This window comes from Falco naumanni, chromosome 15 (assembly GCF_017639655.2).
Source record: "Falco naumanni isolate bFalNau1 chromosome 15, bFalNau1.pat, whole genome shotgun sequence".
Lineage (NCBI taxonomy): Eukaryota > Metazoa > Chordata > Aves > Falconiformes > Falconidae > Falco > Falco naumanni.
Genome location: NC_054068.1, coordinates 11,144,833 through 11,159,369, shown reverse-complemented (window position 1 = coordinate 11,159,369; position 14,537 = coordinate 11,144,833). Strand labels below are relative to the sequence as shown.

The 14,537-nt window shown below is 41.1% G+C and overlaps 2 protein-coding genes across 4 annotated transcripts in view; one reads left to right on the top strand and one right to left on the bottom strand.

Moving 5' to 3' along the window:
- The window catches only part of KCTD15 (potassium channel tetramerization domain containing 15), a 46,215-nt gene extending 40,930 nt beyond the window's left edge, over positions 1–5,285 (top strand). For all 3 annotated transcript variants that reach the window (XM_040614992.1, XM_040614991.1, XM_040614993.1), the window contains one exon: positions 1,639–5,285. In XM_040614992.1, coding sequence (XP_040470926.1) covers positions 1,639–1,794 — 156 coding nt within the window. In that variant the 3' untranslated portion in view covers positions 1,795–5,285. The remainder of the gene's footprint in view (positions 1–1,638) is intronic.
- Positions 5,286–5,294: 9 nt separating this feature from the next.
- The window catches only part of LOC121097734 (transcription initiation factor TFIID subunit 4-like), a 146,380-nt gene continuing 137,137 nt past the window's right edge, over positions 5,295–14,537 (bottom strand). The window contains 1 exon segment of the mRNA XM_040614990.1: positions 5,295–7,135. Coding sequence (XP_040470924.1) covers positions 6,968–7,135 — 168 coding nt within the window. The 3' untranslated portion in view covers positions 5,295–6,967.

Genomic DNA, 14,537 nt, shown 5'->3' with positions numbered 1-14,537 from the left:
CGGATTAAAATGCAGATGGGTAGCACAGGTGACCTCAAAGGGGGATTCCCACGGATTAAGACCAGCACATGCTGCTGCCGTGGTTTGCCTTGCACTGCGACACCAGCTGGGACACAGCTGTCCCTTTGAGATCAGCTACCCTTCATAAAGGCTCCAAGCTGGTGCTTCTGGGGAAAGCAAAGCCAACATTCAGGCACAAGGAATGGTGCACTGAGAAGTGCACCGTGGCCTCACGTGCGTCTGTGTGCGAGGGCAGCGGGCTGGTGTGCAGATCTGTAGTGCGGATCTGGAAACATCAGGCTTCCAAGTACTGCTGCAGCAGGGGGAACTGCTGAAGTGCTCGCAGGGCCAGTAAAACCGAGAAAAACATAAAATTCTTTCTATGACATAACCCCCTGAAGGTGTACGAGTTGACTCCGTCCGAAGGCTGGCGTATTGCTTAGAGACTTCTCTAGGCTGAGCGAACAAGTTTTTAGCTAGGTTAGTCCCTGGCGCTGCGGGTGGCAGACAGCTGCCCCATGGGATGCTGGTGTCCCCAGGTTCAGCAGGGTTAGTCAGTCATCAGGCTCACTGCCCAGCGCGGTGGGCCCGTGTGCTGTAGCAACAGATACAGCACCTTGGCGAGACTGTTCCAGAACAGTGCAGGCTGCTCCCCTTGGTGGCATTTATCAGTAGAGAAAACACAGGAACCATCTTTCCAGGCTGCTGCCCTGGACTCAGGAGAGCAGCCGGCGGGAGGGAGGCAGCATGGCATCTCCTCCGGTGGGTTGTGCGTTGCAGATCTGCCGAAGGTGGATCTGGCATCGGCTCTCACCCAACGCTGAGCAAAGTCTGTGTGCATCCTGCTCTGCTGGGAAACCGTATATCAACACGCTCACGCATGTGAAAACACGGCCCCGATCATATTGCCAAGATCAGTATATCCTAGGGTAATGTGCTGTGTGACAGTCTCAGAAATTAAAGTTGCCTCTGGGCTCCTTAAATTTATGCATCTAAATTGCACCAACTTTTCTTTAGAAGGAGAAAGAGAAAATACATATTTGGGCAATACAAATTAACCTCTTTCTGGGCCAGAACATTTCCCTATTGTCCATGTCTTGGCTCCACATCCCGTCCCTGCCGTGCTTTGCTAAAAGCAGCGCTCCCTTCCAGCAAGGGAAAATCACAGCTGCGATTTCCGTGAAGATCTGGTAGAAGTGTCACTCATGCTCCTGATGCATTTTCATCTGCCAAAGAAGAGCTGAGAAATGTTTTCAGCCACTTTCTGTAAGACTGTTCATATTACTGATGAATAATGGGCACTTCTTATTACGACTTAAACCCTGTGTAGCTTTCTATAAGCAGTAAGAGATAGCATCAATATAACCGCAGTCCAGTTTTTACTATATAGTGTACTAAGCTGCTCTGCAGAGTACTTATTTGTTTGATTAATTTTTGTTTTCTACAGAGGTTTGCTGAGAGCGAGACTTTAATCACAGTGTAGTCATTTAAGAATAAGTTATAGAATTATAGCTGAATAATATTCATTCAACAAAGACTCGAAAGACTAAATCCATCATTTGGATCCGGTGCCTCTGAATGCTTTTATCACTAAAATTTGCTAAATAATAATCTGATTTTTTTCCCCCCACATTGCAGGTGCTCGAAAGATTATTTCAGAAGGGATTTAACGTGGCAGCTTCATGCGGTGGTGGGGTGGATTCCTCTCAGTTCAGTGAATACGTGCTGTGTCGCGAAGACAGACGACCGCAACCTACCCCAACAATCAGAATAAAACAGGAGCCCCTGGACTAGACCCTACCCGTACTCCTTTGTAACCGTAGAAGCGTTTAATAGTCCCTTATGTGAAACACTAAGGATTTGCAAAACAGTATTAGCAAACAGATTTTGACTTTATGTTGCCAATTAGTGGTATTCTGAAACTACCTGTCACATAGCCAGCCATGAAATGCATTTGAAAAACCAGTTGTCTGTTTTTCACGATGAAATTCCTGAGCATGCTCAGCGTACCAGGCCTGCTGGGAATGTACTTTGGGCTGAACAGCTGTGGTGGTGAAAAAGGCAAAGCTTCACAAACCCCTGACCCTAGATCGGACTTCTGCAGAAAGACCAGTTAACGCAATTTGAATAGATCAGCAGGAGAAACGGCTCTGTCAGCCTTTCCAACGATACCCCGATGCTGTGACGCGTGGAAGTGGGCACCTGGGCGAGGAAGATGGTACACTAAAAACTGCACTGAGTATCTTCCCTGACTGCCGCACCTCCTTCATATCAGACGTGCTTTACACCTCCATACATTACATTACACTTCTGTGATTGTACTCACTCATGCTAGCAAATGGCTTATTTTTATACAACATTTCCAACTGAAATATCTCTCTCTGGACAGAATCCAGAACCAGAAAAGGACCAATTTATAGTCAACTGGTGCTCAGTACTAAAAAAACCCCCACAACAGACGAAACAAAAAAGCGACAAAAAATTTGGCAAGGCCAGTTAAGGCAATATTTGCAAAAGTAGGGATCTGGAAGCACAAAATGAAATGCCATCCACCATCACACGAGGGTCACATACCTACACGTGGAGCTATAGTTCTCTTAAAGCCAGTCTTGTTTTGACTCAGAAACTGTTAAATGTTTTGCATCAGCCAAGAAGCGTGGTTCTGCCAAGCAAGCTCTGTCACCCCTTGTTACTTACTAACCATGTTACAAGCCCACATTTAGGAGGAAACATTAAGAATTTTGGACGAGCCTACTCTTCATGGGTCTGGAATTTTTGCAAAAAGATGTTAAAACCCTCTACTGCCATTGTCCGATGAAAGCAGTCCACCTTTGGTTTAGATTGTTTTCCCTCTATTATTTTAAACTATGATTACAGTACCGATTCCGTAGCCGCCCTCCATCTGCACAGTTTTCTCTGTAACCGAGCCCGCTGTCTGCAGGGGGTTACTGCTCCCCCCGCATCGGCATCGACTCTGACTTGCAGGGCTTCCTAACTCAGGAGACGGCACCGTGCTTGCAGGTGCAAGGTTATAAATAGCATTCTGCTAAATCCTGTTTATTGCTGTTTAGCATGATTGGGTCCTCAATAACTAATTCATGTGTTAATCACAATTCAGTTTCGCCCAAGTTAATTTATAGAATACTGTTGTAGATGCTGAATTTTAAAACTCTTTTTAGATGCATAAATACGGCCGTATGGAACAAGGGACAGAGTACTAAGTGGTCAACGATTCTTTCATGCCAAACGATTACAATAGGGCAAAATAACAAAAATCGTGTTTAAGACTATTATTTTCAAAAGTGATGAGCTGTACTGACTATCCAAGGTACAACCTAGGCAGGGGTCTAATTTTTGGAAAAGGGCTGGATACCTGTCCGTGGAAAATCGGACCTCTGCAGGTGTTTTCTATCTTGGTTACCCAACTCGAAGATCTCTTCTGGAAATCTTAGCCGATACGTGTTGGCCTGCTAACTTAGCAGAACAGTTGAGCAAATCTGTCTACTTTAAAAGAGTTGTAAAGTTATTTTATTTTGTGGTTTTATACTTGTACAACATTCTAAAGTTGCTAGGCATTGCCATATTTGAATATATGGCACAACATTCACCTTTGTATGTAAGATATCTGTAGAATTGTATATTATACATTTAATATTGTAAAGAACTTAACGTATAATTGTCATGTATTTGTGTATGCACATTTCTTATACAGTACTTCATGCCATAAACATTTCTGTAAAGTAAATGATCAAAAATAAGCAAGTAGGGTGGAACACTCACTGTATCTCCCATGTTGTTTGAAAGAGGTGAGAATTTTTGATTGCGTCTCCTCTGGCCTTTATCCATTCAGCTTAATGTAGCCATGTCTTACAAAAAGGAAAAAAAAAAAAGAAAAAAAAAAGTGGTTTATTTATTACTTTCAGACGTTGAGTTTACTTTCAGTTCAAAGTATCCTTAAATAATCTGTTCGGCTTCTTGATTTAGCCGACATACGCTTCTGTCCTGCCCTCCTGCACCGGGAGAGCCCGCAGGAGCGCGGCTGAGCGCTCGTCGGTGGCGCACGCTCTCCGTTCGTTACCTCTCAGCCAGGGGAGAAAGGCCAACACCTCACGTTTACATTTACTCACAGGGGCCCAGTTCTGCCACTGGTACTCAGGTCTGCCGGGGCTGTCTGCAGGCGCCGAGTCCCCGCCGAGTGCTGAGCACGTCCAGCTCCCGCCGAAGGTGCAGGCAGGCGGCCCCCGCCACCTTGGAAGCAGGATGATGCTTTTAGATAGGCGTAGAACATTGCAAGTTATTTGTGGTTGGTTGGTTTGTTTTTCTTCAGTTTGGTGTTTACCGTATTTTTTTTTATAGCTCAATAAAGCAGCTCCAGTACTTAGGGCAGCTTGCTACAGTGGCATCGTAAAGGGTTCCAGGCTGCGCCAGCCAAGTTAAATGTGAACTTGAGATGGAAAGTTTGAGCCATGACATCACAACATTGACTGCAAAATAGCGCTAAGGCAAGGAAGACATGTGGAAACAATCACTTCGTTAGAAGAAATATGCCTTTAAAAAAAAAAAAAAAAGTTAAGCTAGGACATGTTCTTTTAGTTAGTAACTTCAGGTCACTTATTTAAAGTTTATTACAGTTTCATTTATATCTTTTTTACTTATTTCCCTATATTTTTAGGCAGCAATATCAGCAAAAACCGATTTGAATTTTTACTTCTGGCCTTAAACCGTAGCAACATAACTTAATTAAGAACATTGCTCAGCATCGCTAATACAGGTTTTAAACTACCATAGAAACTCCAGCAAAGCTGTGGTGCGCAGCCAGCAAATGGTTTTGTTATGCAGGCCAAAAAGTAAATGCAGCCCGTTTTTTCACCTAATTCGATTGAACAAAACTGTTCCGATTCGCTGTTGCTGAGCACTGAAACTGGCTTGAAGAACACGAGTTTTCACTAGCACTTTGTGTACAACCCTGTTACACCACTGTGCTCCCAAGTCTCGGAAAGAAAGCGAAAGAGAATGTTATGTTGTGCTTATTGGACTAATCGCTTTTGAGAAAGCAACTGTTGAGTGCATTCATTCACTGTATTAATTACATCGAGGTTTGTTGACAATTTTATTAGATGTGTGACAAGGGATAAGAATCAGCACAACAAAACATTGAAGTATTTGGTTTTAATATTTCTTTGTGGGTATTCTGTTAATATTTTAATGCAAAATGTTTCTGAACAGTGCTTAAGAACTACAAGACAATGTGAAATTCATGTTTGATAAATTAATACTGTATGTCACTCGATGTGTTACTTTAGTAAATTGTTTTATTTCTTTACAAAATAAGTACAAATAAGGGAGTATGTTTTCACACAAATTGGGGGTATTTACGAGTATGTACAGAAATCATCAAAATAACGTAATTCTAATAAACACAAGGCCTTTATAAACAATATGTACAAATTATCAATACATTTAAAACATAATTTTACACTTCCTGGCCTTAAATACCTTATGAATAATCTTTTGGCTAAATAGCAGCAGTATAAATTTTCTTCTGCTTTTCATAAACCTTAAAAAATAATTAAAACTTTTGTTTTTAAAACTATTGGACAAATAGTTCTATTTGTGCTTTCACTATGGTTTCCCATCAAAAAAAAAATATTGCCTCAAAAAAGTGGCAAGCATAACATAGTAAAAATTGAAAAGATAAATAAGCAAATGTCTCCCTTCCATGGTTACTGATAATACTGTTATGTCTGAAGTACAACTTGTGCCCACCTGCCTGCTCAATATTCCTATCCCCATGCCATTTAAAAGACTCACACTAAACTTCACTTGGCTTTAGTGCAGGCCTCTTAAATTCCAATTCAGCAAAGTGTTTAAAAAGCATTCATCCCACCTTTAAGTACTTAAAACTACTCATTATGCTTAAAGTCACACGCTTATTCATGAGCCTCTCTGGACTGGAGTCCTCGGGTCCAATCGTCCAAGGCAAAGGCATCACCAGTCCCACGTGGCGCTGCCTTGCCAGCCCCACGGCACCGGGCTGCCGGGGGTCGCCCCTGCTCTTGGGATTCTCCAAGAGTGGAAGTGGCCCCAAAAAACTTAACAGTGACTTTAAAAATCCATATAGAATACTCTAAAATCTTTACTGAACAATACTCTCTTTTAAAACCACCATTAAACCATACTCTTTGCAATAAATAAATTAACATATTTTTTAGAAAATAAAACGCAACTTTGAATCATGTTACTAACCAGTTGCTACAAATGTGCAAAAGGTTGAAGAGATTTAGAAAACAACTGGAAGCTAGTCAAGGTAACTAAGCTGGGACCCAAACACACAGATTTCATACACTTCGGATTTGGTTCAGCAATTGACTCAGGAAATGAGCTGTGCAGTAAAAGCAAAAATCCTAAATGTGTAAAATCTGTGAGTGTGTGCAGTGGCTATTCTCTTCGCTGTGCAAAAAATTGCAATTACAACTCATCTAAAATAACAACAGGTATCGCCATGGCTAGTGAGTGGAAAGAGTGCTAGTAAAACTAAGAAGAAAACAAAACCAGCACCGTACGTGAACATACAGGTTGACACCACAGTTAGGTCCCAACCCTGTGAACCTGTCCCAGTCCTCCTTGCCGTGGGATGGTTTAGGTGAGCCATTGCCGCAGTCTTCCCATTTGCGTCACTTCAACGACAGCTACTTCAGCCTTATCTAAAATGGCCAAGTGGAGCAAGACTTTGATATTGGTTGTATCTGTGGATTTAACATTTGAAAACCTTTTGCACATTTTTTTTTTTTGTGTTTTTTATAGTAATTTTTTTTTTTTACATAAAGGGGATTTATTGCATGTGACAATTTTACAAAACAAAATTACTGGAACATTGACTTCTGAAAAAAATAGAAGGCACATTAAAATGACAGCTTTTCAATGCAAGTTGAGCTTCTGTATGGAGAAATCAGTACAATTCTTGGCTTTATTTAAGCAAAGCTCGATAGAGCAGGAGAGAATGGCTCATTTCTCTTTCCTGTTCCATGTAGAAGATGAAGTCCCTGAGGTTTACGCGAGTTATTTTCTGTCGTGCATACTGCCTGGATGAAGGGGTCCCCAAGCCACCCTGGCTGCCACCAGACATACCGAGACCCTGCAAAGAAAACACAGCAAAGTCAAAAGTCCTGCAACAGTAAGGAGTTTCCTCGTACTCTCAGGTTTACAAGTACTAACTGCTGGATAATTTTAAGCCTCTTATAATGGATTATTATGAGCCTAATTCTGAAAGTATTACATAAGACTTTTTCCCCCTCTGTTCTTCTGAGTCTCACCAAGTTAACCTGAGTAAAGGAACTCAAGTGAAAACGCATGTGAGGCCAGACCTTGTTCATTTACAACTCGAGACAAATATGTCTGACCAATTCTCCTGCTACGGTCATGTAAACCGTTGACCTATTTGATCAGTTTAATTTCAGGAGCCTTTTAAGGACAATACTATGCAGCAGATAAAGCCATCTTTAGTGTATCAAACATGCACACCGTCCTACTCCAACAGCCTGGATCTAGGACTGGAGAAAGGTGAGTGGTGTATCAGGATGTTGCTACTACAATAACCTCGGCAGCTGCAAGTCCCACGGGGACCCGATTCTCTCCTCTGGAACTGCTGAAGAGAAAGGCTTTAGTGTGGGAAGGTACTGAACAATCTTGATCAAGTACACAACCAATGCTCAGCTGAGAGATGGAAAATTACATAGAAAAATCACAAAGACTCGGACCACGCGATGATAAAGTCTTTAAATGGATTCAATGGTACTAAATTACTACATACCTCATCCTGGCTTTCTATATAGACAGAAAATTCACAACCCGGGCCCGAGAACACTGTGATCTGAATATTTAGAAATTGAAAGGATGTAATTACAGGGTCTCTGCAGTCTTGTTGAGTTTAAAACCGAAACCTGACACACACACACACACACACACACACACACACACATTTAACCCCTTTTTCATCCTTAGGAGACCATTGTTTTGATTAATTCCAATTGATTTCTGGCAAAATAAAATGTTCTAACTTAGAAAAATAGGTTCCAACCTCTAAAAAGATTTAAATTACCTTTCAAACCTCTAAGACATCTGGCAAAGCTGTCAATACTTTTAAAATCCCAAAATCACTTACTGTTGCTCTTAATAACCTACCTCTCGTTCCCCAGGAAATTCATATTGTAGGATCTTGATTCTAGCCATTAAAAATACAGTTAAGTGTAATTTTACTACTGAAAGTTCGTAGAAGAAACATAGATGGCTTATTGCAAGTAAGACATGGCAGTCTTCTTTGTTACTTTTCTCCCCGTGTAGCAGCAGTCAGACTCCTTGCAGAACTATACCATTCAAGTTACTTCTCCTATACCTGATCATTAAGTTACATTAGTGGGGCAAATCCTATTCTCTTGTAACCGCAAACACAAAAGGCCTAACGCAGAGAAATGAATGTGGCTAAGCTTGCAGGCAAGAGAGGGAGAAGCCCACAACCTTTGAGCCACATGAGTAATTGATCTGAGGGATTCTGTTCTCCAGTACAGAGTAGTTTTTGTTAATAGATTAATTGATTCACCACCTAACCTCACTGCTCATAGGAAAAGCATGTGCTGCAGCTGCAAGGGTTGCTCATCCATGCTGAAGCCAGACACATCCCCAGTGCACAGTCCATTTATTTAGCAGTGCTCTGAATTCAGCCTTTACACAAAAACGCTTTGCATTCCTGAAAGCAGCAGCAGCGTTTAAACTCGTACTCTTTATCTTCTACAGGTCTGGAACTATACCCTACCTTAAGCTGCCTCTCACCTGCACTCTGCTCATGCACTCACTTTGCCACGGCTGCTGCCACTGTTTCCAACTCTCCCAGAAACTACTGTATATATGTTTATTTTAAATCAAGCTGCCTCAAAAATATTTTTCTTGAATCTTCTCTGTTCCCCAAACATCTCTCCCCCTTGCCCCAAGTAATACTCATTTCAGATTCACCTTAACTACAGCTCCTGAACAATGACAAATACACTTGTACAAAATGTGGCCACCTCAAACACATTTAAAAAATACTGTCCATAGCATGCGGGACTAGAACCATCCTGCACTTCCTTACCAAATATTAACAGAAAAGCTACTTAAGTTTTTAAATTTTTCTTCACACAAAACCATTTCTTGAATCAGTTGAGGTACATTTACAGCAAATAACTGCTTTCTATTTGGACAAAGTAGCTGGAATTAAGATGTGGTAAGTCATATTCACTGCATTTATCACTTGAGATACTGAACTTTTACGTAGGAAGAACATATACTTAATGCAACATCATAACATGGCATTAAGCTATGCACCTTCCTGACTGCATTTGTAAGCCCATCAGTTACCTGAAAATTCTGTAATTGTTTTACAAGGTGGAAAAAATTGTAACAATTATTTTAGAAAGTGCAGAAGTACATCTGTAAACCCACAGAACAGTAATTTATATCTGTCAATATGATCTCTAAATTGAAGACCATTTTTTTTGGTGCTGCATTGTACTCAAAATTATTCTGCAGATGCTACATAAAAAATACAGACTACTAAATGCCACGATTTTTTCATTACATACATGAGGCAAGCATAGTTAAAATTAACTGCCAAGAATAGTGGAATTGAAGTAAGGCAGATTTTTCTCAAGAAAAATCACATTTTTGATCAGCATAAGAGACTTTACATTAACCCAAACAACGCCGGTGTTGTCTGTATCTATGGCAACTAATAAGAGTTACAAAGATAAAAGCTCTAATAAAAAAATACATGGTTGTATATTGTTTACATCCTTTATTTCCTGGCCTGCCACACTGAAGCTATTACCAAATCACACCCACTCAGATACACATCAGTTCTAGCTTTTGTATCAGTGAACTTCTATTTATAATTTCAGATGTTCCAGACCAGAAAAAAAAAAAGTAATTTATATATGAACCCTTTCTGCCTCTTTGAGACTGCGTACATACATGAGTTATAGTGACTTCTTACCCCTTCCATCCCATCCTCTCCTCCTCCCCGCTGCCTCTCCTCCCTTGCTGCTTCAGTCCTGCTTTCTTGTAACACACCCAGGTGACTGGTGACTGCCTTGAACTTGGCAGTTGCAAATCCAACAGGACAGCAAGGAAGCCAGCAGACAGCGTGATTTTGTGCTACACCTGTTCCTCGGGGGGCTACAGAGGGATGGGCTACAACGGGGCTTACCTGAGACACCCCCCTCCTCTAAGTGCTGCTCCCAGCTGGGACTGAAGAGAAAAATCAATCCACAGAAAATCAAATGCAGGAATTTACAGAAACGCCATGGCGCTGTGCTCTCTGTTAACCTGTAATCCAAGACCTGCTGAAACAGTCAGAGTCCGTTTACTTTAATGGGCATTTTTAATGCGCTTCAGATACGCACAGCTGATGTATATATAGCTTACAGTATTTTAAATAAGTATTGAGCTGTCAAGCTCAATTCAACTGTTGGAAGCTACCTAGTTTGAAATTATGGCTCAAGAAGAAGAATCACAGTAATTGTCGGTTCCATGTGCACATGTTGAAGCACTTCTGAACTCATGCCAGACGTGACAAGATCTGGGCCACCCATCTCAGCCTCTTTGCTATTTCCATGATGGCCCTCTATGAAGAAACTCATGCTGTTGGAAAAGGAGAATAAAAACGGTCCCAAATAAAATATTGACCAAAGACTTGGCAGATCACTAGGTAAATATACCACAACCTGCCAAAGAAATACACTCTCACACTGACAGGGTAGAAATTAAAACAAATAGTCCTGTGCACAGAGAAGCCAAAGAAGCCTCATTTCTGACAGATGTCTCACATTTCCCTGGTACGGCTTACCACAATAAACCCAGCTCCTCTACGGAGCATTCCTCACCTCCTACCTCCTCCAGAAGTACTCTCAGGCCGCTGTACCCCCCTCCCCCGTCACAACCTCCCCCCACCTCCCAAACCTGCACCTTCTTCAAAACAGTCTCAGAACTACTCCGTGGTCGGCTCTTCTCCCACCCTCACCAGCCAGGCAAGTGCTGTCCCACGGGGTGGGTGTCCCACGCGGTGGGTGACCCACCAGGCTGCATGTGCTCATCAGCCACCCAGCAGACACGTGGCCCCCAAGCCAAACCTGGGCTTGCCGAGCTCATCCTGCAGCCTTCTCCTTGCTGGCGAGACCAGCACGTCTCTCTTTCCTGTACCTAAGCCAACAGTTTCCGTGGAAGTTGTAGGGACTTAAAATCTTGAGCTCTTTCCTACCTCTGTACCCCCTTCTGCTGCCCCCCCCCCCCCCCCCCCCCCCCCCCCCCCCAGTCTGATCAGTATTTCCTGAAAGGTTTAAAAGCTACTGGAAAAGAGGGCTGAGACAGATACACCTCTTCTGAAATTTTCATGGACAAACTTCCTTACTGCTCAGAAAGTAAAAATGTCTTTATGCATTACATTACGATAATTACAGCAGCAGGTGTATGAAAATTAAACCTAGCAACTCTCAAAAGTGTACTGTGTTCCTTGCTCGAGATAGAAGTGCTTTCATGTAAGAAAGCACATGTAATACAAAATCTACACTTATTTTTATGATCATGATTTCTACCGTTAAACAATTACATCAATTTTTTCACAAACCCATATACCTTCAGCTCTGAATTACAGAACCACGGAAATACAGTACGATATTCTTGTCAGGAAACACAAAGATAAGGGCAAATATAAGACTGCATTTAATATTTTATCCATCCTTCCTTCACCAGAAAACAATTCAGTCCTGACATCTCTCCTTTGAACATAGTCTTGATCTGCGGCTATTGCTTCTCTGTGACCCAGACAGACAAGGCAATAATGATAAAAGATCTTCTGGTTTTCTTCCCAGGCTACATGGCACATCCTCGTGGCAGACTTGCACTTCAAGCCAAAGTCTGAAAGTAGGAATCATACAGTAACAATTCAAAGCCAAGCTATCTATGGAGTAAAAAAAACACCAGGAATTTCGTCTCTCCAACCTCTGTGCACTGAAGAGGAGTGGGAAGATAAGGTATATATTAGACTGCTCTTATGAATAGGAGGTTTTGGATCATAAGAAATATTCAGGAGATACTGTGCAGCAATGATGTTTACTTGCATAAAGTAGATCTTCGGCTGAGAGGCACTTTGTACATGAAAAACAGGTATAGTATTATGTATGATTAGCTGTCCCACATAATTTAGGGTTTAATTCAGCACCTACTGAGGCTAATACTAATGATTTCACTGAATTAAATAAGAGCCAAAACATCCTTAAATCAGTATTCCCCCAAAGTACAGAAAAGTAATTAATAACTGTTTGTCAACACCTCAAAGATTAACAGTACTATATGAAATATAATTATATCCACAAAAGGATTGTGCATCTTCATATGCACAATACGGTGGCTTTACAAGTGTCTTTAGAACTATTCATCACCAAAAGCTATCATTTAGGCCTTCAGATCAGCAACATTTACGGGGAGGATTAGATACCATTATTTCTTTGGAAGCTAGTTATCTTCATTTGCAAACATTTTTATCCTGTACTATTTTAGCGCAACTGTTCCTACAGACTCCGTTTTGGCACGCGTTGGCTTGCTACACCCTCTTGGATGCAAATGCATCTCGTTTCCCCTGGGCACATAAACACACACCTCGCCCTGCAGACAAACATCAGAAAAACTGATTTGCACAAGTATTTACAAGTACTTCAAATACCAACACAATTGCAACATTTCAAAGACAGCATGCAGTAATTTTTATATTAAGAAATAATGAGGAAAGTAAATCATACAAAGACGTGGATACAGTGAAAATTTTTTCTTTAGATGGGATCACTTTAGTTTATAATTACATGATGTTATTTGAACCCAAAGAAATGGGCTGCCATTACAAGAAGAATGCTTTATATGTACCTGCCCTTTGCCTTTACAATGGTAAGCTAAGTCACATAGGCAAGCACTGTTGTAACTGAAAACCTGCTCTGTAAAACAGCATCACACCAAAAACTTCCAGCTGAGAGAACCTGGCATCTACTGCCAACCAGACCACCTATTCCTCTGTTCCTTCCTCTAAGAGAGTGTTCCCCCCACAAACTGAATGAGAGCAGGGGCAAAAAGCAGGCAACGTGGCATTTCAGTGAGAAACAATTTGGGAAGAAGTCTGCCCCGGTGGAAATAAATAATGCAAACAAAGTGTAAGGCAGCTACGGGCTATGACATTTACCTGCTCAAGGGAGATGGGTGTGCAATTCCCAATCCTCAACCGGTCATTTTGAGGAAGAAACCAGACTGCAACTAGTTCTAACTTTGTAATCAATTTCTCCATGTAGATCTCTGATTAATCACTGCGTTAGCACAGAAAGAAAAACCCAAGTTTTCTCCTGTACAGAGACAGCTCTGCATTCTGTGAAGACTTTTAACCTTTTTAAGATCCTTCAGTATCCCTCACTCTTCACTTGGTAGATGATAAAAAAAGATGCCTTGTATTCTCTGTGATTTCTTGCAACACAGTCACAATTTTCTTAGTGGTGCAGGCTCCAGGTCTTCTCATTTCCTTTGTTCATGGACCTGCTCTTCACTGCAACTATAGATCTTGCCAACATCTTTATCCACAAACATCTCATACCTATCACAATTCACTGCCTTACTTGGACTTAAAAGCAATGACAATTTTACCTGATTAAGAACTCTAAGTTTGGGCTGCATTCTTGGCATGGTAATTATAAGTGGAATATTCTATTTATCCTGCTTCCATCATACACATGTATTTTCATTTTGCTTGGAATGTTTCTCCTCCCATGCTTTCCAAATGTTTAATCAAGTGTTGATCCCTTTGAAATACTAATCCTGCCAAATTTTTTTATTGTTATTTTTCAGGCATTGTGGTGCTTTTACCTTCTCATCTTTCTCATCTTTCAATATTAGCACGGCGGGTGTGCGTGTGTGCCTTTCTTTCTTTATTTTTTTTTTTTTGAAAGGACTTGCCCATCTTACTCCAGCCCAGTCATGCTGTACATCTGTATATTGTTTCTCATTGGGAGTCAAGAAATGTCAAATCAACTTTGAGAGAAGCCCTACAGCTCAACTTGCAGTATTCACATTTTCCTTGAATTGTATTTGATTCCCATCTGAATTTTCTCTTGTGGTAATCCTTGATATTAGTTCAAAACCATCTCAGTTTTACATACTGGGTGGTCCTTTCTTTTTCTAACTCGTATGATTGTGACTTCCATTTAATCAGAAAGTTAAAGTAATTAAAATATTCTTGACATTCATCAATCTCTAGACACATATAACTGTAAAATTTAATTGTTTAAATATCTAATTAAAATATACATAATTGCTGTGCAGTAAAGGTTGCTTTTTTGGTCTGTCTGTTAGTGAAGACGTGCTGAGCAGAACAACTGTAGGGGAGGGCAGGGTAACTGGGGGACTAAATTCATTCATAGCTGGTTTTGATGAAGAAAAAATCAGCACTAACAAGTGCATCATGACATTTCACGTGC